This window comes from Rhinoraja longicauda, chromosome 2, assembly GCF_053455715.1.
Source record: "Rhinoraja longicauda isolate Sanriku21f chromosome 2, sRhiLon1.1, whole genome shotgun sequence".
Classification (NCBI taxonomy): Eukaryota; Metazoa; Chordata; class Chondrichthyes; order Rajiformes; family Arhynchobatidae; genus Rhinoraja; species Rhinoraja longicauda.
This window is the reverse complement of record NC_135954.1, coordinates 7,561,557-7,588,413: the sequence shown is the minus strand read 5'-3', so window position 1 is coordinate 7,588,413 and position 26,857 is coordinate 7,561,557. Positions and strand designations below refer to the sequence as shown.

The 26,857-nt window shown below is 46.5% G+C and overlaps 1 protein-coding gene across 2 annotated transcripts in view; it reads left to right on the top strand.

Moving 5' to 3' along the window:
• adnp2a (ADNP homeobox 2a) overlaps positions 1-23,248 on the top strand; it is a 29,597-nt gene extending 6,349 nt beyond the window's left edge. The window contains exons 1-4 of one of the 2 annotated variants that reach the window (XM_078414678.1): positions 3,262-3,349; positions 8,443-8,565; positions 14,920-15,009; positions 19,008-23,248. In XM_078414678.1, the coding sequence (XP_078270804.1) occupies positions 8,458-8,565; positions 14,920-15,009; positions 19,008-21,629 (2,820 nt within the window). In that variant the 5' untranslated portion in view covers positions 3,262-3,349; positions 8,443-8,457 and the 3' untranslated portion in view covers positions 21,630-23,248. Of the gene's footprint in view, positions 1-3,261; positions 3,350-8,442; positions 8,566-14,919; positions 15,010-19,007 lie in introns of those variants that run through there. The other variant, XM_078414671.1, reaches the window with a different exon arrangement.
• Positions 23,249-26,857: the final 3,609 nt, after the last annotated feature.

Below are 26,857 nucleotides of genomic sequence, written 5' to 3'. Positions count from 1 at the left end.
GAACAAGGGGCCACAGTTTAAGAATAAGGGGTAGGCCATTTAGAACTGAGATGAGGAAAAACTTTTTCAGTCAGAGAGTTGTGAATCTGGAATTCTCTGCCTCAGAAGGCAGTGGAGGCCAATTCTCTGAATGCATTCAAGAGAGAGCTAGATAGAGCTCTTAAGGATAGCGGAGTCAGAGGGGTATGGGGAGAAGGCAGGAACGGGGTACTGATTGAGAATGATCAGCCATGATCACAATGAATGGTGGTGCTGGCTCGAAGGGCAGAATGGCCTACTCCTATTGTCCATTGTCTGTAATAGGTTAGTGCGAGAATGGAAATAATTTGTTGGCTGTGATAGACTCAAGAGGTTGAAATGCCTTCCTGTGTTGTAAACACATGTTGGCCGATGTGGGCTAGTTGGGCCGAAGGGCCTTTTTCCACACTATCACTCTGTGACTAAGACCTACGGTCGACTAATATTTTCTACAGTCTGTATCATATCAGCATCATATAAGCCAAAACCACCATATCAACCTGCATGATCACTTGATCTACAAACATGCATTCAAAGATCTCTCCTCAATGCTTCTTTAATATTTTTAAGGCGAGGATTGACAGATTCTTGATTCGTACGGGTGTCAGGGGTTATGGGCAGGAGAATGGGGTTGAGAGGGAAAGATAGATCAGCCACGAATGGATGGCGGAGTAGGTACAATGGGCCAAAAGGCCTACTTCTGCTCTGAGAACATGAATTTCTGAATATTTTGTCAATTATTGAGTCGTGGCTTGTTTGACCTACCCAATTATTGTCTTGTTTGACCTACCAAATGCATTTATTTTCACTCATTGAATTTCATTTGGCACATTTGTGTTAAGCCAACCAGTTTGATGACATCTTCGAGTAGCCTAGAAATTTGTTATTCATAAGTTCGTAAGTGATAAGAGCAGAATTAGGCCATTCGGTCCTTCAAGTCTACTCCGCCATTCAATCATGGATGATCTATCTTTCCCTCCAAACCCCATTTTCCTGCCTTCTCCCCATAACACCAAACACCCATACTAATCAAGAATCTTATCTATCTCTGTCATAAAAAAGTTATTCACCAATGTGGTCAGTTTTTAGTATCATCAACAGACCTAATTGTTGAGAATTTTACACACGTCAAAATATGCATAAACTTCTTCAACCACTTGTTTTTTTTTAAGGTCATAAGGAATAGGAGTAGAATTAGGCCATTCGGCCCTTCAAATCTACTCCGCCATTCATTCATGGCTGATCTGTCTCTCCATCCCAACCCCATTCTCCTGCCTTTTCCCCATAACCTCTGACACCTGTACTTAAGCACTTGTAACCACTCTCTTTTTTGATAACTTCCATGGTTTCTATCCCTTTTGAGGAAGGATTTGCTATTGAGGGCGTGCAGTGTAGGTTTACTAGGTTAATTCCCGGAATGGCGGGACTGTCATGTGTTGAAAGACTGGAGCGACTAGGCTTGTATACACTGGAATTTAGAAGGATGAGAGGGGATCTTATCGAAACATATAAGATTATTAAGGGGTTGGACACGTTAGAGGCAGGAAACATGTTCCCAAAGTTGGGGGAGTCCAGAACCAGGGGCCACAGTTTAAGAATAAGAGGTAGGCCATTTAGAACGGAGATGAGGAAAAACTTTTTCAGTCAGAGAGTTGTAAATCTGTGGAATTCTCTGCCTCAGAAGGCAGTGGAGGCTAATTCTCTGAATACATTCAAGAGAGAGCTAGATAGAGCTCTTAATGATAGCGGAGTCAGGGGGTATGGGGAGAAGGCCGGAACGGGGTACTGATTGAGAATGATCAGCCATGATCACATTGAATGGTGGTGCTGACTTGAAGGGCCGAATGGCCTACTCCTGCAGCTATTGTCTATTGTCTATCGCAGACTAGGATATCTCTGACCACTTCCTTTGTCCTTCACCACAGTTCCTATCCAGCCTTGATTTAGTCTGTTATGTGAAGTGGGAGGTCTAGCTTTCTCCAAGTAATGGAGTCTGATATATTTTCTAATCCTAAATGTTTACCCTTTGTCACTCCATTTGTTATAATCAGGCACCATCATTCTCTATTTGATCTCCATTACAGGTCGTACTCTCTCCCCATTGTTGCCAAAAAAAATCAAGTGCTTTAAACTAAAATTGGTTTAATTTGAAATCCAGTGACTTTTGTAATGTGGCGTTCAGTTTTTGCGAGAATTGAGTAAGATTTGCACATGGTTTTGCATGAAGTGGAGGGGATATGGATTACATGTAGACAGAGGAGATTAGTTAACAGCATCATGTTCGACACAGACATTGAGGGCAGAAGGGCCTGTCCCTGTGCTTCAATATTCTGCATTTGACATTGAGTAGCAATGTTGTAGCCTGTACATAATCTGCTTTGATTAAATGTAGTTGGTATTAGTCAGTGGTAGTAATCAGTGGCAGGTATTTGAAGATGATCCAAAGACATACAGTTTTGTAGATTGACACAAAAACTGGAGTAACTCAGCGGGACAGGCGGCATCTCTGGAGAGAAGGAATGGGTGACACTCAGCCATGCTGCCTGTCCCGCTGAGTTACTCTAGCTTTCTGTGTCGATCTTCCGTTTAAACCAGTATCTGCAGTTCCTTCTTGCACAGTTTTGTAGGTTAATTGGCTTTGGTAAACTTGTAAATTATCCCTAGTGTGTGTAGGATCATGCTAATGTACAGGGGATCAGGGGTAGGCCCGGACACGGTGGGCCGATGGGCCTGTTTCCACGTTGTATTTCTAAACTACACTAAAAAACAATTCCCTTTTTTTGAGGAATATTTCAGTTTAACAGCCGCCTCGTGGAGCGAGTTTCCCACATCCCACAATCCCGTGCAATTTCGCAATGGCATCATCAGAATGAAATTTTATGCTTGATTTCTCTGTTCAGACTTGAACCTGCAACCTTCAGGTTAAGAGTGCTGCAGGCTTACCTACACACAAAACACTGGGTAATGGCAAACCTTCAGAGGAGATTTGTGCCCTACTTGAAGCCTTTCATGAGAGGAAAATGAAGTATTGTAGTAAACCAAACATTGTGAATCAAATGGGTTTTATTAACGAAACAGTGGTTGAACACATGCGCGCTTCGTTAGGAGAACAGTTAGGTGCTTGTTGCTGTTGAGAGGAGCACCACATGTCTGTTCACTCGTGGGCTCGAGCTGAGCTTCCCATCTCCAACTGTCAACTGTCATTTCCAACTGTCATCTGTCATCTCCAACTGTCAACTGTCATGTCCAACTGTCAACTGTCATCTCCAACTGTCAACTGTCATCTCCCTGTCATGTGATCGTTCCGGTTCTGGTGACGATGGTTCGATCAGTAAGTGGCTTGACCCCCAGGTTGCGCCACAGTATACAGCGCTGCTGTTTAGTTTAGAGATACAAGTCCGCCCTGACCAGCGATCCTCTCGCACTAACACTATCTAACACACACTAGGGACAACTTACTTTTTTTTTAACCAAGCCAATTAGCCAACAAACCAGTACGTCTTTGGAGTGCGGGTGGAAACCGGTGCTCCCGGGGAAAACCCACGCCGGTCACGGGGAGAATGTACAAACTCTGGTACACTGGTAGTCAGTATCAAAACTGGGTCTCTGCAACTGTAAGGCAGTAGCTCTACCGCTACGTCACAGTGCTGGGTGAAGAAAGGTCCTGAACCGAAACATCACCTGATGAGTTTAGTTTATTGTCACGTGTACCGAGGTACAGTGAAAAGCTTTTGTTGCGTGCTAACCAGTCAGCAGAAAGGCAATACATGATTACAATCGAGCCGTCCACTGTGTACAGATGCGGGATAAAGGGAATAACGTTTGGTGTAAGGTAAAGTCCGACCGAAGATAGTCCAAGGGTTTCCAGTGAGGTAGATAGTAGACCAGGACTGCTCTCTAGTTGTTGGTGGGAATCTTTAGTGTCCTACTCCGAGACTGTGAGGAGTCCTGACCTTAAAGATGAAACTAGATGTCTAGCCGTTCGTGTTCTCCATGGATGCTGTCTGACTCGCTGAGTTATTCCAGCATTGTGTGTCTTTACGTGGGAATGCAGTTCCTTGTTCTTATTCTTTGGTTGGAATGGTGTACACTAAAAAATTAATCCAACTCAAGTGTTTGACTGAAGTACCTAAGAGGCACGTGTCTTTTTCAACAAAGGTAAAAGTAGATCCTGCCAAAGTTGTAATAATAATATATATAATAATACAATATATCTTTATTGTCATTGTACAGGAGTACAACGAGATTGGGAATGCGCCTTCCATACGATGCAATAAATTAATTAGCTAAATTTATACAACCCAGTGAAACAAAATTAGAAACAGTTTGAAGAGCCAGAGAGATGGCGCCCTCTGTGGATCTGTTTGCCCTGTATGCAAATTGATGTTAGTCCAGTGAGTCAGGGATGCTGGATTTGATGTGTGAGAGGACCAGCCTTTCAAAGCACTTCATGACTGTCGGAGTTAGGGCAACCGGACGGTAGTCGTTCAGGTTGGTGATCTTTTTCGGCACCGGCACGATGGTAGCCGACTTCAGGCACTTGGGGACCGTAGCCAGAGAGAGTGACAGGTTAAAGATCCTGGTGAATACCCCAGCCAACTGTTCAGCACAGTCCCTAAGTACCCTTCCTTGAACTCCGTCCGAGCCTGCAGCCTTGTATGGGTTGACCCTTCGCAGAGCGCGTTGTACCTCCTGTGTGCTCAATGTTAAGACCAGTCCTTCCGCCTCGGCTGGGGTTCTTCCACTCATGGTGGTGTTGCCAGTTTCGACGCGGGCAAAGAAGGTGTTAAGCTCTTTGGTCAGTGTCATATCGCTGTGGGGGCAGGCAGGGCTGCTCTTGTAGCCAGTGATGTCCCTGACACCCTGCCACATGCTTCTGGTGTCCGTAGTGTTGAAGTGGTCTTCCACCCGTTGCCTGTGGGTGTCTTTGGCCCTTTTTATACCTTTGTTCAGGTTTGACCTGGCAACACTGTATGCTGAAGTGTCACCAGATTTAAAGGCATTGTTGCGTGCCCTCAGCATGTTCTGTACCTCCTTATTCATCCACGGTTTCCGGTTTGGGTACATCTTTGTTTCCTTGTCCTCCGTGACATTCGCCACACAGCAGTTGATGTAGGAGAGCACAGTGGATGTGTACTCCTCCGTCTAACTCTGAACCGCAGTGGCCTGTTGTGCAAACAGGTCCCAGTCGGTGCGATCAAAGCAGTCCTGGAGTTGTAGGGTGGCATCCTCGGGCCATATTTTGACCGTCTTAATTGTAGGTTTGGTCTTGCGGATGAGGGGTTTGTATGCGGGCAGTAGAAGCAGTGAGAGGTGATCGGATTGTCCCAGGGGTGGGCAGGGGAGAGCTCTGTAGGTGTCCTTTACGTTGGTGTACACTTTATCCAGCGTGTTCGAGCCCCTGGTAGGGTACTGCACATGCTGGTGGAGTTTGCGGAGCGCAGCTCGTATGTCGACCTGATTAAAGTCCCCGGCAACAATGAAGGCACCATCGGGGTGGGCATCCTGCTGCTTGCTGATGGCTGAGTGCAGTTGTGCCAGCGCTAGGTTAACATTAGCCTGTGGGGGAATGGATGCGGAATAAATAGAGATTCAATTGTATAAAATAACAGAGGACGCACTTGAAAGATTGTCCGAATTTGCAAAAGAGAAGTCACTTGGGCCAGAATGAATCCATCTTTGAATGCTGAGGAAAGTGAAGAAAGAAATTGCAAAGGCTCAATTTTCCAAGCTTGTCGAGAAGAAGGATGGATCCAGCAATCAGTCTATAAATGGAGAGTGTGGTGGATTTATACTCCGGGACTAAAATTAATTGATGCTTGGAAAGATGCCTATAAAATTAATGGTGACAATCACGGCTTTGTTAAATGGGGAAATGCCATTTGATAAAGAATTATTTGAGAAAATCAGGGTTGGAAGGTAATGTGGCTGCCTGTGTAATTGCACTTTCAATAAGCATTAGGCCTATTGGCAAAGGAAGCTTTTGATTAAATGGGCTGCGACCGAAAAACCATCATTCGCCACTTTCCCTGCTCTCTTTTATTTAGTCAATCTTCTATTCACACTTGAGCTCCAAACAATTACCAAGAAATTAACAAAATTGAAGGCTAACTGAATTTTATAGTGGCTGGGGGGGAAATATTGCTCTGTAATCTGAGGAAATGCTCCCAAAAGAATTTCTGCATTCTGCAAAATATACAAGCAGCCCATTGTGACGGTAGAATAGCCTTTGGTTGGGAAAAGATGGGCACAATTTTTTTTAAATCTGCTCCGTAATTTAGTTTGGAGATACAGCGCGGAAATAGGCCCTTAGGACTACAACGCCCGTGCCGCCCAGCGATCCCCGCACGCTAACGCTATCCTACACACACTAGCGACAGTTTACAATTTTACCAAGCCAATTAGCCACCAAACCTTGTACGTCTTTGGAGTGTGAGAAAAAAACGGAGGTCTCGGAGAAAACCCACGCAGGTCACAGGTTTCCTCCCGCACTCCAAAGGCGTACAGGCTTGTCGGTTAATTGTCTCGGTGTAATTGTAAATTGTCCCAAGTGCGTAGGATAGAGTTAGTGTGCGGGGATCGCTGGTCGATGCGGATTCGGCCGGTCGAAGCGCCTGTTTCCAAGCTGTATCTCTAAATTAAACCAAACTATTAGATGCAATGAAGATGCTTCTCCTTGTAAGGAAATATCAAACTAATGAATATCATTTTGTGATAAATGGGTAGCCATTTAACATAGACGAGGAGGAATTTCATCTTTTAGGATTGAATCTTCAGTGTTTTCTACCCAGAGGGTTGCGAATGCAAACGTTGATTCCTGAATTAGTATCTGATTCAGAGTTAAATATAGCTTTGGGGGCTAACGGAATCAAGGGACATGGGAAGAAAGCAGGAACGGGGTACTGATATTGAATGACGGTGCTGGCTCGAGGGGCCGAATGGCCTACTCCTGCACCTATTTTCTACGTTTTTATTATATAATGATCACATGGGAAACTTAAGAATTTAGCAACGGTAGGGTGGGTTTAAAGGATTTGAAGCAAGTGAGGGGGCAGCATTGGAGATCCTGAAGGGCCCCCCAGTTTCCTTGCAAAGGCTCACTGCAAATTTGCAGCTTGTCTATCACCACCTTAGCCCCACTTCAGGACATCGGTGGCGCAGCGGTAGAGTTGCTGCCTCACTGCACCAGAGACTTGGGTTCGATCCTGACTGTATGGAGTTTGCACATTCTCCCCGTGACCCGTGTGGGTTTTCTCCGGTTTCCTCCTACACTCCGAAGACGTACATGTTTGTCGGCTAATTGGCCTGGTAAAATTGTAAATTGTTCCCAGTGTGCGTAGTACAGCGTTAGTATGCGAGGATCGCAGGTCGGCATAGACTTGGTGGGCCGAAGGGCCTGTTTCCGCACTGTATCTCTCAGCTAAAAATCAGTCTGAATGAGAACAGAATCGTGAAGTAGTCACACATAGTGGGTGGAGCAGCGGTTGAGTTGCTGCCTTACAGCACTTGCAGCACCAAAGACCCAGATTCTTCCCCGACTACGGGTGCTGTCTGTGTGGAGTTTGTACGTTCTCCCTGAGTCCGCCTGGGTTTTCTCCGACATCTTCGGTTTCCTCCCGCACTCCAAAGGCGTATAGGTTTGTAGGTTAATTGGCTTGGTGGGTGTGTAAATTGGCCCCAGAGTGCGTTGGGTAGTGTTAACGTGTGGGGATGGCTGGTCGGTGCGGGCTGAAGGGCCTGTTTCCGCGTTGTATCTCCAAAGTAAACTAAAGAAAGATCTCAGAACAAAACCAATATGAAAATAAGCGAGGTTGAGGGATGTTTCACGGAGGGTGGTGGGATTATTTGATAGTTTAGTTTAGAGATACAGCGCGGAAACAGGCCCTTCGGCCCACCGAGTCCGCGCCGAACAACGATCCCTGCACATTAACACTATCCTACACACACTAGGGACAATTTACACACACACCAAGCCAATTAACCTACATACCTATATGTCTGGAGTGTGGGAGGAAACCGAAGATCTCGGAGAAACCCCAAGCGGTTACGGGGAGAACGTACAAATTCCGTATAGACAGCACCCATAGTCGGGATTGAACCCGGGTCTCCGGCGCTGTAAGGCAGCAACTCTACCGCTGCGCCACCGTGGCCACCCATAGTTGTATGATTATATGTTCATCCTGGTTAAGAGTGTTGTTGACAATGTAAGAACTCGTGGCGTGTGTTTCTTATACATCCTGGGGATGATTGGGTCACCGTATATGATTACCATATGAACTTGTATTGTACACCCATGCTTGTCGCTAGTGCATGTGAAAATATTTGTCATCAGCAAAACGCTGGAATTGGGTTCCTACATAGAAAATGCAGGTGGTTCTTAACCTATTCATGCAATCATTGCTTTTCTTATCTTTGTTTATTCAGATACAGTAAAAAAAAATGTATCAGCCTCCTGTAACCAAGTTGGAAATTCTCAGAAAATCCAGGAAAAATGTGAAGCGTATCTTGTCTGATATTGGCCTACAATGCTGCAAAGAACTGTTGGAGGTATGTAGTGTAGTTTTTGTAGTTTTATTTTTTATTTAATTTTTTTATTGATTCAGCGTTGAAACAGGCCCGTTGGCCCACCGAGTCCAACCGACCTCCTCCGGCAGCTTGCTCCACACACCCACCACCCTTTGTGTGGAAAAGGTTACCCCCAGATTCCTATTAAATCTTTTCCCCTTCACCATGAACCGCAACAACAGCAGAGTCATCGGACCGTGTGGTGGTTGAAGGAGGGCTCGCTGGTGCCGGGGATAGCACCGGACGTCGGGGAGACGATGGGATCCAAGGATGGGTCAAAAAGTCAGTCCGCAATGTCTGAAATCCTTTCCCACACAGACCTTTCTGTCCTAGGCCTCCTCCATTGTCAGAGTGAGGCCCAGCACAAATTGGAGGAACGGCACCTCATATTTCGCTTGGGTAGCTTGCAACCCAGCGGTATGAACATTGACTTCTCTAACTTCAAATAGCCCTTGCTTTCCCCCTCTCTCTCCATGCCCTCCCCCTTCCCAGTTCTCCGACCAGTCTTACTGTCTCCGACTACTTTTTATCTTCTGTACCGCACACATCCCTGACATCATTCTGATGTAGGGTCTCGACCCGAAACGTCACCCATTCCTTCTCTCCAGAGGTGCTGCCTGTCCCGCTGAGTTACTCCAGCATTTTGTGTCTATCATCCATTATAACTGGGGTCAGTAAAAAAAGGGTTTACTGTATTGACTTTGCACTAAAATATGTTTTTCCCAAGTTGGTAAAATGTTACAAGGTCATAAATGATAGGAGCGGAATTAGTCCATCCGACCCATCAAGTCTACTCAGCCATTCAATCATGGCTGACCTATCACTCCCTCCCAACCCCATTCTTGTCTGATATTGGCCTACAATGCTGTAAAGAACTGTTGGAGGTATGTCGTGTAGTTTTTGTAGTTTAATTTTTTTAGAGATACTGCGAAACAGTGAAACAGGCCCTTCGGCCCACTGAGTCCTCGCCAACTAGCGGTCACCCGCACACTAGTTCTAACGGACACATTAGAGACCATTTTTACAGAAGCCAATTAACCCGACAACCTGCGCGTCTTTGGAAAGTTGGAGGAAACCGGAGAAACCCCACGCAGGTCACGGGGAGAACGTGCAAACTCCCGTAGTTTGACAACAGTAGACAATAGGTGCAGGAGGAGGCCATTCAGCCCTTCGAGCCAGCACCGCCATTCAATGTGATCATGACTGATCATTCCCAATCAGTACCCCGTTCCTGCCTTCTCCCCATACCCCCTGACTCCGCTATCCTTAAGAACTCTGTCTAGCTCTCTCTTGAATGCATTCAGAGAATTGGCCTCCACTGCCTTCTGAGGCAGAGAATTCCACAGATTCACAACCCTCTGACTGAAAAATGTTTTTCCTCATCTCAGTTCTAAATGGCCTACCCCTTATTCTTAAACTGTGGCCCCTTGTTCTGGACTCCCCCAACATTGGGAACATGTTTCCTGCCTCTAATGTGTCCAATCCCTTAATAATCTTATACGTTTCGATACGATTCCCTCTCATCCTTCTAAATTCCAGTGTATACAAGCCTAGTCGCTCCAGTCTTTCAACATACGACAGTCCCGCCATTCCGGGAATTATCGTAGTAAACCTACGCTGCACGCCCTCAATAGCAAGAATATCCTTCCTCAAATTACAACGCCCGTAGTCAGGATTGAACCTGGGTCCTTGGCGCTGTAAGGCAGCAACTCTACCGCTGTGCCACTGTGTCCTGGGGGAGAGTGGGTTGGCGGAATGAGAGGCCGAGTGGACCGAGCGATGGGAGGAGGGGGAGAAGGCAATGGTCAAGCGGGATAGTGGAAAGGCAACGGGTGGCAGGAAGCAGGAACAGGTTAGAGGGAAGGAGGTGAGCCCTAAGGTGACTGAGCAATGGCGGTGGCCTGAAGAGAGCACTGTCCCCAGGGGCTGCAACCAAAAACAGATTTATTCAAATATTTACAATACGATATTAGGGGATCTACAGAAACATATAGAATTCTTAAGGGATTGGTCAGGATGCAGGAGCGGAATTAGTCCATCCGACCCATCAAGTCTACTCAGCCATTCAATCATGGCTGACCTATCACTCCCTCCCAACCCCATTCTCCTGCCTTCTCCCCATAACCCCCTGACACCTGTACTAATCAAGAATCTGTCCATCTCTGGTTTAAAATGTGCTAAGCTACAGCTACAACTATGGTTCTTGGTCTCTTGAACCCATGTACTGATTCAGTGCCACAGAATGCTAATTTTCCAATGAATTTGTGAATTGGCATCTTGGCACGCCGCTTGTTAACTTGTACCGTTCAGAGAACCTTTTTGAGTTGTCTTAACCAGGCTATCAGTTTGATGAAGAAACACAGGAACTGCAGATGCAGGTTTGCAGAAAGGGACACAAAGTGCTGGAGTAACTCAGCACGTCAGGCAGAATCTCTGGAGTAAAAAGATAGGTGACATTTCAGGTGGGGATCCTTCTTCAGACTTTTGGTTACACTGAACAGTCCTTGTTCCAGCCATACACCGGCCCTATCCTCCTAGTCTTTCTCTGCTACATTGGCGACTGCATCAGGCTAACTCCTGCACTTGTGCAGAACCCATGCACTTTATTAACTTCACCACTCACGTCCACCCTGCCCCCACCAGGGGGCGCCACATGATGGCTGCCCCACCTCTGTCTGTCCTTTGCGAACTCTTTTTGTTATTTTTAGTGTGTTTTAAAAGGTTTGTGTTAAAGTTATTTGGTTTGTTTTATGTGGGGGGGGGGGGAAACTTTTTTTCAATCTCTTACCTTGCCGGAGATGCGATTGTTTTCCGGATCGTATCTCCGGTCGCTCTGCGGCCTAACATCGTGGAGCTGGAAGCCTTGCTTGAGACCGACTTTGAGCCCCCGCGGGGGCATGGACTTAACATCTGAGCCGGTTCCTTGCCTGGGATCGACGCTCCAACACTGCCCGCGGACCTAACATCAAGGAGCTCGCAGTCTTGGGTTGAGACCGGTCTGAAGCTCCAAAATCTGCACGAGGTTCGACTAGCCCCGACAGAGGAACTATCTAAAGTTGAAGAAGTCAATGATCATACCGCTGAGCTGCAAGCTGCCCAAGCGAAATATGAGGTGCTGTTCCTCCGGTGGGCCTCACTATGGCACTGGAGGAGGCCCATGACAGAAAGGTCAGAGTGGGAGGGGGAGTTGAAGTGCTCAGCCACCGGGAGATCAGGTTGGTTAAGGTGGACTGAGCGAAGGTGTTGAGCGAAACCATCGTCGAGCCTGCGTTTGGTTTCGCCGATGTAAAGAAGTTGACATCTAGAGCAGCGGATACAACAGATGAGGTTGGAGGACGTGCAGGTGAACCTCTGTCTCACCTGGAAAGACTGTTTGGGTCCTTGGATGGAGTTGAGGGGGGAGGTAAAGGGACAGGTGTTGCATCTCCTGCGGTTGCAGGGAAAAGTGCCCGGGGATGGGGTGGTTTGGGTGGGAAGGGATGAGTGGACCAGGGAGTTACGGAGGGAACGGTCTCTGCGGAACGCAGAAAGGGGAGGGGTTGGAAAGATGTGGCCAGTAGTGGGGTCCCGTTGTAGGTGACGGAAATGTTGGAGGATGATTTGTTGGATATGTTGTAGTTCGTGCCCTATTAACAGAATAGTCAGACAACCAAAATCATTTAACCTCTTTATTCTACTCACCCAGGTAGAAACGCTCAGGAAGCTAGTGTAGTCTCTCTCTCCGAAAGCTTACATTTACACACCTTTTATACCCTAAATACATGTACCAATATTTTTCCATCACTGCCTTATATGGTAAGTTTAGGAACATAGAAACATAGAAAATAGGTGCAGGAGTAGGCCATTCGGCCCTTCGAGCCTGCACTGCCATTCAATATGATTATGGCTGATCATCCAGCTCAGTAACCTGTACCTGCCTTCTCTCCATAACCCCTGATCCTTTTAGCCACAAGGGCCACATCTAACTCCCTCTTAAATATAGCCAATGAACTGGCCTCAACTACCTTCTGTGGCAGAGAATTCCACAGACTCACCACTCTCTGTGTGAAGAAATGTTTTCTCATCTCGGTCCTAAAAGACTTCCCCCTTATCCTTAAGCTGTGACCCCTGGTTCTGGACTTCCCCAACATCGGGAACAATCTTCCCACATCTAGCCTCTCCAACCCCTTAAGAATTTTATATGTTTCTATAAGATCCCCCCTCAGTCTTCTAAATTCCAGCGAGTATAAGCCTAGTCTATCCAGTCTTTCTTCACATGAAAGTCCTGCCATCCCAGGGATCAATCTGGTGAACCTTCTCTGTACTCCCTCTAAGGCTAGAATGTCTTTCCTCAGATTAGGAGACCAAAACTGTACACAATACTCCAGGTGCGGTCTCACCAAGGCCCTGTACAACTGCAGCAGAACCTCCCTGCTCCTATACTCAAATCCTCTTGCTATGAATGCTAACATACCATTCGCTTTCTTCACTGCCTGCTGCACCTGCACGCTTGCTTTCAATGACTGGTTTACCATGACACCCAGGTCACGTTGCATCTCCCCTTTTCCTAATTGGCCACCATTCAGGTAATACTCTGCTTTCCTGTTCTTGCCGCCAAAGTGGATAACCTCACATTTATCCACATTATATTGCCATGCATTTGCCCACTCTCCTAATCTATCCAAGTCACTGCAGCCTCCTAGCATCCTCCTCGCAGCTAACACTGCCACCCAGCTTCGTGTCATCCGCAAACTTAGAGATGTTGCATTGCCCTATACAATGTTTACAATGCCCTATAAATCTTTATGTGTCTTTCGGGACCTCCGTGTTCGTTGTGTCCATCGTGACCTCTTCTTTCTTGGGAACAAAGGGCAGTCCATGTGGCAAGATGTTCTTCTTAACACTTCAAAGCTTTGAGGCCAGTTGCTGATATCAGAGGATACGATCAGCCATAAACCGCGCTTCCATGCTGACAACAGGATGCCCCAGGAATAATCCGAGCTGGAGCTTTTACACTCCTGCAATAAACCCCACATTGCTGCGTTCGTAATGTGAGCCCTTACAGATACGCTGGCTGATGGGCTGGAAGGTGAGAACGAGGGGGATTCTGCCTAGTATTGATGTAGTTTCCTTTCTGTAGAAATAAACAAGGTTTAGATTTGATTATATTTAGAAGTTTGGTTGTACGTAGTTTGTTTTCTATCCACGTGAGGGAATATGAAGGCATTGTTTTACTCTTGAGGTGTTTAATGTGATTTATTGTTTTAAGCTTTGATAGTTATAGAATGATAAAAGGAGGGAATGAGAATCTATGCTATTAGCTGATATAGTTAATTAGAGATATTGATATTTTGTTGTAGATGACTGAAGATGGTTTCTTTTGTTGTTGTCTTAGCTAATATAAAATGAATGCTTATTTTCAGTAGAAAGCAGTAAGATGGATGCTTGTGGCAGAAATGTTATCATTGGGAATGGAATGTGTTTGTCCCTCTAGGAGTGATAGGAAGTAGACTTACTCCCTTGGCTGATAGTGTTAGCTTGTGCATTAAAACAGTTACAGCAAGGTCGTGCAGCTGCGAGATTGCTCGTATACAGTAGATTAAAAGTTTCTTTCTCAATAACAATTTATATGGGTGCGTGTGAAAGTAGGAAAAGTTTTGAATCCACTTGATGCGTTTGAAATTGACCCGGGGTAGATCGCAGGCGCGAGGGAGCTGAGATTCACCCCCCCCCTCCCTCCGCGATGCAGGAGCTTGATCGCCCCGACAAGGAAGGCCCTCCGCCGGCTACGGGAGTCAAGATCGTCCCGTCAACGGAAGGTTAGAGGCCCCCGACCGCGGGAGAACAAAGAAGGGAGAGATTGAACTTTTTTTCGCCTTCCATCACAGTGAGGAATGTGGAGGAGCCACTGTGGTGGATGTTCATGTTAAAATGTATTGTGTGTGTCCTGTTGCTTTTTATTGTTATGACTGTATGGCAAATGAAGTTCCTCGTATGTTGCAGAACACACTTGGCTAATAAAGTATTATTGTGATTGTGAAATCCACCTGGCCTTTTATTTTTATTTAAAGCTGTGTGAAGAAGGGTGTCGACCTGAAATGTCACCTTTCCTTTTTCTCCAGAGATGCTGCCTGAGTTACTCCAGAACTTTGTGTCCATCCTTGGTACAGACCAGCATGTGCAGTCCTTTGTTGCTCCATAGATGCTGCCTGCTGAGTCAGCAACATTTTGTAGCCTCAACTGTTCGGTATATTGTAGTTCTCTTCATAATGTCCATAACTTCTGATTGCTAACCTGCCTTCTGTGTATAAAGAGTACTGCCGTATTATTATAGTAAAAATGTTTTTCTGCTTTCAGGAATTAAAAAGTTATCATCCAGGGGATATATACATCAAAAACACTACATGGTCTGACCTTTCAACGTGGCGCCCAAAGAAAAAGTCTGAGGTAACTTGACGCTTAAAATTACATTTATGCATGCAGAGGGTGCTGGATTAGTCATAAATTATAAGAGATAGGAGCAGAATAAGGCCATTCGGCCCATCAAGTGTACTCCGCCATTGAATCATGGCTGATCTAGCTCTCTCTCTCCTAACCCCATTCTCCTGCCTTTTCCCCATAACCCCTGACACCCTTACTAATCAAGAATCTATCTATCTCTGCCACTGACTTGGCCTTCACAGCCGTCTGTGGCAAAGAATTCCACGGATTCACGACCCTCTGACTAAAGAAATTCCTCCTCATCTCATTCCAAAAGAACGTCCTTTTATTCTGAGGCTGTGGTCCTCTAGTCCTAGACTCTCCCACAAGTGGAAATATCTTCTCCACATCCAATTTGTGCACTTTGTGGATTAAAGCACTTTGTGCTACATTGTGCACATTGTGCACATTGTACATAGCTACTTTGTGCTACATTATAGTACAAGTTGTGAGCTACTTTGAAAGGTTAAGAAACTTTGTAAATAGTCAGTCACCAAAGTAATTTCTCTTGGCTGATGCATTTGTAAATAGTACTTCTGACAGACTAATTGGAGGATGTGCAATCTTTTAAATTTTTTATCTTTCTGCAGCTTAAACCTGTGTGAAAATAGCTCTTAATAACTCTTTAAAAACTCCATGGCGTAGAAAGCTTCTCAAACGTACTATTTACGAATAATTCCTGTGCAGAGAAATGGGAGTCCAGTGGTAGAGTATTTTTAGTTTTAGTTTTGAGATACAGCGCGGGAACCGAGTCCGCGCCGACCAGCGATCCCTGCACATTAACACTATCCTACACACACTGAGGGACAATTTACATTTATACCAAGCCAATTACGGTGGAGCGGTGGCGCAGCGGTAGAGTTGCCGCATTACAGCGCTTGCAGCGCCAGAGACCCGGGTTCAGTCCCGACTACGGGTGCTGTCTGTACGGAGTTTGTACGCTCTCCCCGTGACCTGCTTGGGTTTTCTCCGAGATCTTCGGTTTCCTCCCGCACTCCAAAGACGTACAGGTATGCAGGTTAATTGGCTTGGTGTATGTGTCAATTGTCCCTCGTGTGTGTTGGGTAGTGTCATTGTGCAGGGATCACTGGTCAGTGCGGACTCGGTGGGCTGAAGTGCCTGTTTTCGCACTGTATTGCTAAACTAAACTAAACTAAATTCCGTGGGGTAGAAAGCTGCTCAAAATGACTGAATAATTCACGTACCGAGAAATGAATGTGAGACGTGTGGTCGAGTATTCTTAGTTTTACTTTAGAGATACAGCACGAAAACAGACCCTTCGGCCCAAGGAGTCCGTACCGACCAGCGATTCCCGCGCATTAACACTATCCTACGCACTCTTGGGACAATTTACATTGATACCAAGCCAATTAACCTACAAAACTGTATGTCTTTGGAGCTTGGGAGGAAACCGAAGATCTCGTAGAAAACCTATGCGGACACAGGGAGAACGTACAAAGTCCGTACAGATCGAACTCGGGTCTCTGACGCTGTAAGGCAGCAACTCTACCGCTGCGCCACTGTGCCGCCCCGATTCATTGCGTGATAATAGACAATAGGTGCAGGAAGAGGCCATTCGGCCCTTCGAGCCAGCACCGCCATTCAATGTGATCATGGCTGATCATTCACATTAAGTACCCCGTTCCTGCCTTCTCCCCATACCCCCTGACTCCGCTATCCTTAAGAGCTCTATCTAGCTCTCTCTTGAATGCATTCAGAGAATTGGCCTCCACTGCCTTCTGAGGCAGAGAATTCCACAGATTCACAACTCTCTGACTGAAAAAGTTTTTACTCATCTCCATTCTAAATGGCCTACCCCTTATTCTTAAACTGTGGCCCCTGGTTCTGGACTCCCCCAACATTGGGAACATGTTTCCTGCCTCTAACGTGTCCAACCCCTTAATAATCTTATACGTTTCGATAAGATCCCCTCTCATCCTCTAAATTCCAGTGTATACAAGCCTAGTCGCTCCAGTCCTTCAACATATGACAGTTCCGCCATTCCGGGAATTAACCCAGTAAACCTACGCTGCACGCCCTCAATAGCAAGAATATCCTTCCTCAAATTTGGAGACCAAAACTGCACACAGTACTCCAGGTGCGGTCTCACTAGGGCCGTGCACAACTGCAGAAGGACCGCTTTGCTCCTATACTCAATTCCTCTTGTTATGAAGGCCATACAGCATGGAAACAGGCCTTTTGGCCCAACTTGCCCATGCAAACCAACTACATTAGCCCCGCATGCCTGTGTTTGGCCGATCTCCATCTAAACCTGTTCTATTCTAAGCCTGTCCTGACCCCCTCTAAACCCATTCCTCGTCAATTTGACCTCCCAAAATGCTTCACTTCACACACGTCTTACAGAGGTGTATAAAGGCATGAGGGGAATAGATTGGGGAGACGCACACAGTCTCTTGCCCGGACAGTATCAAGAGCCAGAGGTTTTAAGGTAAGGTGAGGGTGGAAAGATTTGATAGAAATCTGAGGGATGACTTTTTTGCACATAGGGTGGTGGGTGTATGGAACGAGCCTCCGGAGGAGGTATTTGAGGCAGGGATTACCATAATGTTTAAGAAACAATTAGACAAATAATAAATGTGAAAAAAAGTTCAGTATGCGTGTGTGTGTATGTGTATACATATAAACATAGCACAAAAAGTAAGGAAATTTGTGTTTGGTAGATTATTTCTTTGTTGTAACAATGCTTCTTGGCAATAAATCTTATACCGTTGGAAAGCCTGTTTATTTCCCTTTTAAATGGTGCCACATTTGTAAGGAACATGCATTTGTGGGATGAGCAGCAGAGCTGAGTATATGGGTTGCGCCCATGAAAAATTTGCCAAATCTTCTCTGCCAATGCCAAACAGCTTATTCTGCTGTTGCTATTGACTCTTGTTTTGAGCTTCTGGTACCCCCAGGTGCTGACAAGAATGGGATGCCATCCCACAACAGTGTGTGACCAGGCTGGTGACCAGCATGAGGAGGAGGTGCCAGGCTGTTATGGCTGTGTATGGTTCTTCCACACGCTACTGTGGCTCCTGTTTATTAAATGAATAAATTGTTAAATTGCCAATATGCCTTGTTTCTTCAGACTTCAATCATCCAATCCACCAAACAACACCGAACAAGAGTCAATGGCAGAATAAGCTGTTTGGCATTGGCAGAGCAGATTTGGCAAATTTTTCATGGGCGCAACCCATATACTCAGCTCTGCTGCTCATCCCACAAATGCATGTTCCTTACAAATGTGGCACCATTTAAAAGGGAAATAAACAGGCTTTCCAACGGTATAAGATTTATTGCCAAGAAGCATTGTTACAACAAAGAAATAATCTACCAAATACAAATTTCCTTACTTTTTGTGCTATGTTTATATATATATATATATATATATATATATATATAAAACAAACGTTAATAGTGCAATAATAACTGAGAGTCTATGTAGTACAGAGCTTATTTGAAGTCATAAGTGATAGATGAATTAGGCCCATCTCTGCCATTCAATCATGGCTGATCTATCTTTCCCTCTCAACCCCATTCTCCTGCCTTCTCCCCATAGCCCCTGACACCCGTACTAATCAAGAATCTATCTATCTCTGCCTTAAAAATATCCACAGCCTTCTGGCAATGAATTCCACAGATTCACCATCCTCTGCCTAAAGAAATTCCTCTTCATCTCCTTCCTAAAGGAACGTCCTTTAATTCTGAGGCTGTGATCTCTGCTCCTAGACTCTTCCACCAGTGGAAACATTCTCTCCACAACCACTCTATCCAGGCCTTTCACTAATCGGCACGTTTCAATGAGGCCCCCCTCATCCTTCTAAACTCCAGCGAGTACGGGCCCAGTACTGACAAACTCGCACCATAGGCTATAGTGTTTAATAGCCTGATGGCTGATGGGAAGAAGCTCACGAAATGTGCTCCAGGTGAAACTATTCTCGTGCATTTTATTTTGGTTGCAGGTCCACCCCTACCGATCGAAACCATTTTGCTGCAGCCTCTGTGACTTCTCTACAAAGTTTATTGCCGCTTATAAGAGTCACATGCGCTGGTTGCATGAAGACGAGATGGATCTGGAAAGGTTGGTTGGCTGCCCGAACTGCACGTTTACCGCCCACCCCAAGCTCATGAAGAAGCACAGCAAAATATTCCATCTGGATAACTGGAGAGCTGCCAACCACGACCATGCCGACCAAGTCGGGAGGCAGGCGCAACTCAAGATGTACCAGGGCAAAATGCCCAATCTGGTCCAGCCAGTTTACTTTTGCAGGGTATGCTCCTACAAAGAGGTGTCGGCGTACGGCATAAAGAAACATGTCTTTCTGTCCCATTTTGGCAGCTTCGTCAACAGTTACATCGGTCAGGCCGTGGACCAGGTGCACAAGTATTTTTGTAAAGGATGCCAAATGAAAATGATCACCTACGATGCCTTGATCTATCACATTCTGGGCAAGCACAAAGAAGTGGACGGGTCAGTCAAGGCAGTGGTCGGACATATAACGGAGCTGAAATCCAAGCCCCACCTCGCTCCCGTGCCCCAGACAAGCAAGGCCTCCGCCCCATCACCGTGTAACATCGGGCTAGCTGGTCAAATGCTCTCCAGCGCTCAGCCCACCGGGTCGGCTCGCAACAGCAATCTGAAAGGCCCGGTGCTCACGTGCGCCAAGCAGGCCGCCTCAACGGTGAGCACCACGCCGTCTCTGCCGGTGATCTCCAGCGTGCTGTCTCCCGTCACGGTACCGGTGCCGGCGCTGGCACAGCAGCCGCTGAATTTCAGTCCGGTGTCTTTGGGCTCGGTGACCCCGGCGTTGAACGCTTTCCCTCTGCCGAGCAGTCTGATTCCAGTGACCGTGGCTGTGACGGGCTCTGGCGGCCTCCCAAAGCCAGGGCAGGTTAGCCTGGTGCCTGCTACCTTCCACATGGGCCAGAGTAACCTTGCCATCAGAGCGCTGGGTCCATTCCTGATGCCGCAGGGATTGACCATTGACCGGGCGCTGAGGCCCGGTATTCCAGGGAACGGCCTATCGGCCAATTCACTGCATCTATTTCAGACCAGGAAAGACTTAAACGGCTTACCTGCCTATACCCTAACTCCAGTTCAGTTCTCCTTGCCTGTTGCTTCCACTGCGACCAGCAACAAGCCGGGCATGCTCTCCGCCACGCAAGTGCCACTTAATACCGGCCGGACGAACAAAGTGGCGTCCGTCGCCCAGCAAACACGCACTGAACCCTCGGTTATCGTGGAGCAGGAAGCGGCGCCATCTATGTCCGCGGCCGCTCTGGAAATGTCAGCGCCCACCGTCAGAACCCAACAGTGGAAGAGCTGCTCCACCTGCAGCTCGCTGTTGCCGCTCAGCGCTTACGATAATCACGTGGCCACCATGCACAGGTCCAACGAGCCCGAGAAGCTCGTAGCCTTTGTCACCTACCTGCAGAGGGTGCGCGCCCACGAATGCAAGTGTCTCGTCTGCCGCAGTTACGTGCACGAGAACCTCCTGATTTCCCATCTGCTCATGCACGGCCTGACCTGCTTGTTCTGCTCGCTGACGTTCCATGACATGGCCAAGTTCTCCACGCACACCAAGGCCTTGCACGCCGGCCTGAGGTTCGAGGCGGTGGAAAACGGCAAAGACAGATTCTCGTCTTCCCACCAAATCAACGGGGGCAGCTTTAACCTGTCTGTCACGTTGCCAGAAGATGAAATGGGTCCCAACGACATCCACCTGACCCTCATTCCAAACAAAATGTCCTCTCCTCACGCGCCTTTAGTAATTGAGGTGTGCAGGCACAAGGCAGAGGAGGGAGAAATCATTGCACAGCCTGTAACCCTGGGGCCATCAAACTCGGATTGTCCATTCTGTGGAGAACACTTTCACAGTTTGATATATGAAAAGCATTTGCTGGAGAGGCATCATGTGGCAGCGATTGTTCATCCACAACTGAACATCCCGTCGTTTAAGTGCATTCACTGTCTCGGTGTGTACACAGTCCACATGGCGGCCTCGACAATCACTCTCCATCTATTACGCTGCAGGGGCCTTAATAAACTGCAAGATGGTACTTTTCCAACGGACACTGTGCTTCCAAAGCGCGTGTATTCACAAAGAGGCAAACTAGGGGTGGAACTGGATTCAAATGGCGCCGGGAGAAATTTGGCGTCGCCGGCTTTGAAACGATTAAAGACCGATGTAGCCGCCACCAATTACGAAGTCTCCCCTTTAGCAGCGAATAACACGGCGAATGCTTCACACTCCCTGCCCTCACCGGACCCGTCTACTGCGATGGCACTCGTCCCGACGGGAATCGACCAGCGCCCCTACGAGGAGCGAAGGCTGTTCCTCCTCGACTACTTTCACAAGCAACCTTACCCGAGCAATCAGGAGATCGAGGGGTTATCTTCAGCCCTGTGGCTGTGGAAGAATGACGTGGCCCTCATCTTTGACACACAACAGAGGTCGTGCTTGAAAGCCATGAAGTGCAAACCTTTTGTGCTTCTGGGATTCAACATGTCGGAACTGAAGAAAGTAAAGCACGGGCTCAGATTTGATTTTGGGGGCACAAGCAGAATGTCGAATCGACGTTAGTTATGGCGCGCGTGGGAGGGAACTGCCGATGCTGGTTTACACCGAAGGTAAGGCACAAAACGTTGGAGTAACTCAGCGGGACAGGCAGCCTCTCTGGAGGGAAGGAATGGGTGACTTTTCCGAAGAAGGGTCTTGACACGAAACGTCACCCATTCCTTCGGTCCAGATATGCTGCCTGTCCCGCTGAGTTACTCCAGCATTTTGTGTCTACGGATTATTACTGTCTGCCAAGACTTTGACAGTGATACTGTAGATTACTGTGTAATTTTGTCAAAGCTCCATTGGTGAAGTTGTACACCGAAGATGGACACACAATGCTGGAGTAACTAGAAGGAATGGGTGTGACGTTTCAGGTCGAGACCCTGCTCCGTTCTCCAGTCTGAAGAAAGGTCTCGACCCGAGACGTCACCCACCCATTCCTTCTCTCCAGAGATGCTGCCTATCCCGCTGAGTTACTCCAGCATTTTGTGTCTATCTTTAGTTCTGACATGAGTGTCTACCTTGGTCATCGGGTACAAATACAGGGAGGGAGTCATCTCTACTGGAAGACAATCAGAGAGTTAACGGCAATTTGCTTCAGGGGATGCCTTCTTGTGCCACACTGGTCACGATTCCTTACGGCTGGAAGCTCGAGATCAAGATGAATCTAAATGCAAATGTTTAACTCGAAATCCTGCTGAAAGCCAAAAATGTTGTTGCGTTTATTTACAGCCACTTTACATGGATGCAGTGCGGTTTGCAAAAGAAAATGTAAACTTGCATTAAGGCAGGAAGGGATATATTGGTATTAAGCACAAGTTCATGATGAGCTTTGCTGTCTATGTTGGAGGATGTAGTTAATGTCTATAACACTGTGACTTTAGCTCTGCCCAATTTACAAAGTTCCTGCCTTTGCAGTTTCTTAAAGTTGGTTTGAAACATGAAAAGGAGGGTGAGCAGTGGAGCGTACTCGGTCAAACCTGCAGCAAAGTTGATTCTACCCTTGCCTGTATTGCCCCTTTCAGTTTAGTTTAGTGTCACGTGCTCCCGAGGCAGAATGAAAAGCTTTTTATTGCGTGCTGTCCAGTCAGCAGAAAGACAATACGAGATCGCAATCGAGCCATTTACAGTGCGAAGGGTGGAGCCATTGTAATGTGTGATTGTAGATCTGCTTCTGTGGCTAGCACGCAAATAGTCGGCTGGGTTGGGCGCCATCTTGGATTATTTTTTGACGTTGCCTAGTCCATTGTTCCAATGTTCATGAAGAATTTAGGATTAGGATGCCTTGTTGTCTGCTTTTCACTATCATAATTTTGTAGTTCATTTCACAAATGATTAAAAAAAAAAAACATAGTTCATCGTTCAACAATTAGTCCTAAGTTATTTCTCAAAACGAATTGATTTGTATCACTTACTTTAGTTTATAGATGCAGCGCGGGAACAGGCCCTTCGGCCCATCGAGTCCGCGCCGACCAGCGATCCCCAAACATTAACACTACCCTTCACACATGAGGGAAATTTACACTTATACCAAGCCCATTGACCTACAAACCTGTGCGTCTTTGGAGTGGGGGAAAACCGAAGATCTCGGAGAAAACTCACGGGGAGAACGTACAGACTCCGTACAGACAGCACCCGTAGTCTGGATCAAACACGGGTCTCTGGCGCTGTGAGGCAGCAACTCTACCGCTGCGCCACTTTGCCGCCCACTTTCATATTCTATGCAGACTAAATATTCGATGCATCATGAACTGTAACTGGCTAGTCTTTTCAGTAGTTTATAATTTTAAATTTGCTCGTTGCAATTTAATTGCACATTGAGCAATTTTCCACTTAAATTCTAGTTTATTTAAAGAGCAGACTCACTAAGATCGATCTTGAATTGTTCTGTAAAGTTTTGGCTATCTTTCCCTCCCCCCCCATGTAGAGTTGCTGCCTTACAGCGCCTGACCACAGGTGCTGTCTGTACAGAGTTTGACATTCCCCCTGTGATCCCTGGGTTTTCTCCGGGATCTCCGGTTTCCTCCCACGCTCCAAAGACATACAGGTTTGGAGGTTAATTGGCTTCAGTTAAATCGGCCCTAGTGTGCGTAGGATAGTGTTAATGTGCGGGGATAACTGGTCGGTGCGGACTCGGTGTCCCGAAGGGTATGTTTCCGTGCTGTATCTCTAAACTAAACTCCCCTATCAATTCTATTAAACGCTAATACTACTAAATAGCCATTGAATGCATTCTGGTCACAAAATCACACACCTCAACATTTCAAAATGACTAGGTAACTTGTTATTGAGGTAATGTTCAAACATGCTTTTCGATTGTCATAAGGAATAGGAGTAGAATTAGGCCATTCGGCCCATCAAGTCTAATCCGTCATTCAATCATGGCTGATCTATCTCTCCCTCCTAACCCCATTCTCCTGCTTTCTCCCCAGAACCCCTGACACCTGTACTAATCAAGAATCTGTCTATCTCTGATTGTATGCCTGAAATGGGGGACAAAATCTCAAATCTAACTTCTAAGTGCTGTTTCCAAACTGCAGCATTTTGTTAATTTTCTGCTGGTGTGTTTTGGCCTGAACTGTCCATTACCAATGGGTCAGATATTATTTATTACAGCCAGCTGATTGGAGCTTTCCCAACATTTCATTGAAGAGGATGTAATTTTTAAACACTCCACTTCAATTATTGCAAGAAAGTTTTCTTCCTGCAAACCTGACTTGTATGCGCTAGGGCGGCACGGTGGCGCAGCGGTAGAGTTGCTGCCTTACAGCGCCAGAGACCCGGGTTCGTCTGCATGGAGTTTGTACGTTCTGCCCGTGAGCTGCGTGGGTTTTCTCCGGGTCCTCTGGTTTCCTCCCACATTCCAAAGACATGCAGGTTTGTAGGTTAATTGGCTTGGTGAAATTGTAAATTGTCCCAAGTGTGTGTAGGATAGTGTTGGTGTGCGGGGATCGCTGGTTGGCACGGACTGGTTGGGCTGAAGGGCCTGTTTCCATGCTGCATCTCTAAGTTAAAAACTAAAACTAAGATCGCCTTCTCTGATTCAGCTGGACCAAGAAGTTATTGGTGAGAAATGTTGGCTTTTTTTTGCAACTGCAGCCTCCACGTTTTTGTAATTCATGGGAGGAATAAATGCGGGATTTCTTTTTAAAAAAAAAACACTTGCCTCTTTTTAATCCCTTCTGTTCATAGACAATAGGTGCAGGAATAGGCCTTTCGGCCCTTCGAGCCAGCACCACCATTCAATGTGATCATGGCTGATCATTCTCAATCAGTACCCCGTTCCTGCCCTCTCCCCATACCCCCTGACTCCGCTATCCTTACTTGAATGCATTCAGAGAATTGGCCTCCACTGTCTTCTGAGGCAGAGAATTCCACAGATTCACAACTCTGACTGAAAAAGTTTTTCCTCGTCTCTGTTCTAAATGGCCTACCCCTTATTCTTAAACTGTGGTCCCTTGTTCTGGACTCCCCTAACATTGGGAACATGTTTCCTGCCTCTAACGTGTCCAACCCCTTAATAATCTTATACGTTTCGATAAGATCCCCTCTCATCCTTCTAAATTCCAGTGTATACAAGCTTAGTCGCTCCAGTCTTTCAACATATGACAGTCCCGCCATTCCGGGAATTAACCTAGTAAACCTACGCTGCACGCCCTCAATAGCAAGAATACCCTTCCTCAAATTTGGAGACCAAAACTCATCTTCCAATTTTTCATTTCACAAAATGCTGGAGTAACTCAGCAGGTCAGGCAGCATCTCAGGAGAGAAGGAATGGGTGACGTTTCGGGTCGAGACCCTTCTTCAGATTTGTACCAGCATCTGCAGTTATTTTCTTACACTTCCAGTTTTTCATGATCTTTTTTTCCATGGAAGTCTTTCATGTTTTTTTTAGTTCAGAAGGTGAACCAAGAAACTGCGTGCAGTGTCATAGAGTCATCCAGCATGAAAACAGGACCTTCGGCCCATCTTGCCCACACCGGCCAACATGTCCCATCTACACTCGTCCCTCCTGCCTGCATTTGGCCCATATACATATTCCTCTAAATCTTTCCTATACATGCACCTGTCTAATTGTTTCTTAGACGTTGTGATAGTACCTTCCTCAACTACCTCCTCCGGCAGCTCGTTCCATAAACCCACCACCCGTTATGAGAAACAGTTGCCCCTCGGATTCCTATTAAATCTTTTCCCCTTCACCCTAAACCTCTATCCTCTGGTCTTTGATTCCCCTACTCTGGGCAAGAGTTTGTGCGTCTACCTGATCTATTCCTCTCGTGATTTTATACATGCTCGTGTTTGATACATGTTTTATACACATCGTATACATTCATTGCTGTATCATTCACTTCCTCCTCGGTCCTTTCAACTCAGTTTCAGTTTAGTCTATTGTCACGTGTACCGAGGTAGAGTGAAAAGCTTTTGTTGTGTGCTGTTTAGTCAGCGGAAAGACGATACATGATTACAATCGAGCTATTTACAGTGTACAGATACATGATAAAGGCAAGGTAAAGCCAACAAAGTCCGGTCAAGGGGCTAGTCCGAGGGAAATCAAAGAGGTAGACAGTAGTTCAGGGCTGCTCTCTGGTTGTGGTAGGATGGTTCAGTTGCCTGATAACAGCTGGGAAGAAACTGTCTGCGAATCTGGAGGTGTGCGTTATCACACCTCTCTGCCTAGCACGGTGTTGATAAATTCTGTTTGGGGGGGATCAACCGATTCCACCGATCCCTACCACCTTTTGCTGGCTGATAACAATGGACAAATAAATGATCCCATCTTGGAGTGTGCCATTTATTTCAGTCGCGCGGTAGCATTCGGTCCTTGGGTTGGGAGAACAAAAGAGGTGGTTGGCAAGGTAGATACTCGCGGGGACGTGAAATTCAAGAGCCCACAGTGGAAGAAAATAAATGAAAACCAAGAAAAGGGAGATTGTCCATAACCACTATAGTCCACGGTTTACAGTTTATTGTCACGTGTACCGACGCACAGTAAACAGCGCTGCTTACGTGCTATCCCGTCAGCAGGAAGACAATGCATGATTACAATCGAGCCATTTACAGTGTGTAGATACATGATAAGGGAATAGCGTTTCGTGCCAGGTGAGGCCAGCAAAGTCCGATCAAAGATAGTCCGAGAGTCACCAGTGAGGTAGATAGTCGTACAGCACTGCTCTCTGGTTGTGGCAGGAAGATTCAGTTGCCTGACAGTAATAATACCTTGATTTAAGTAACTAAACAGTTCTGAATGT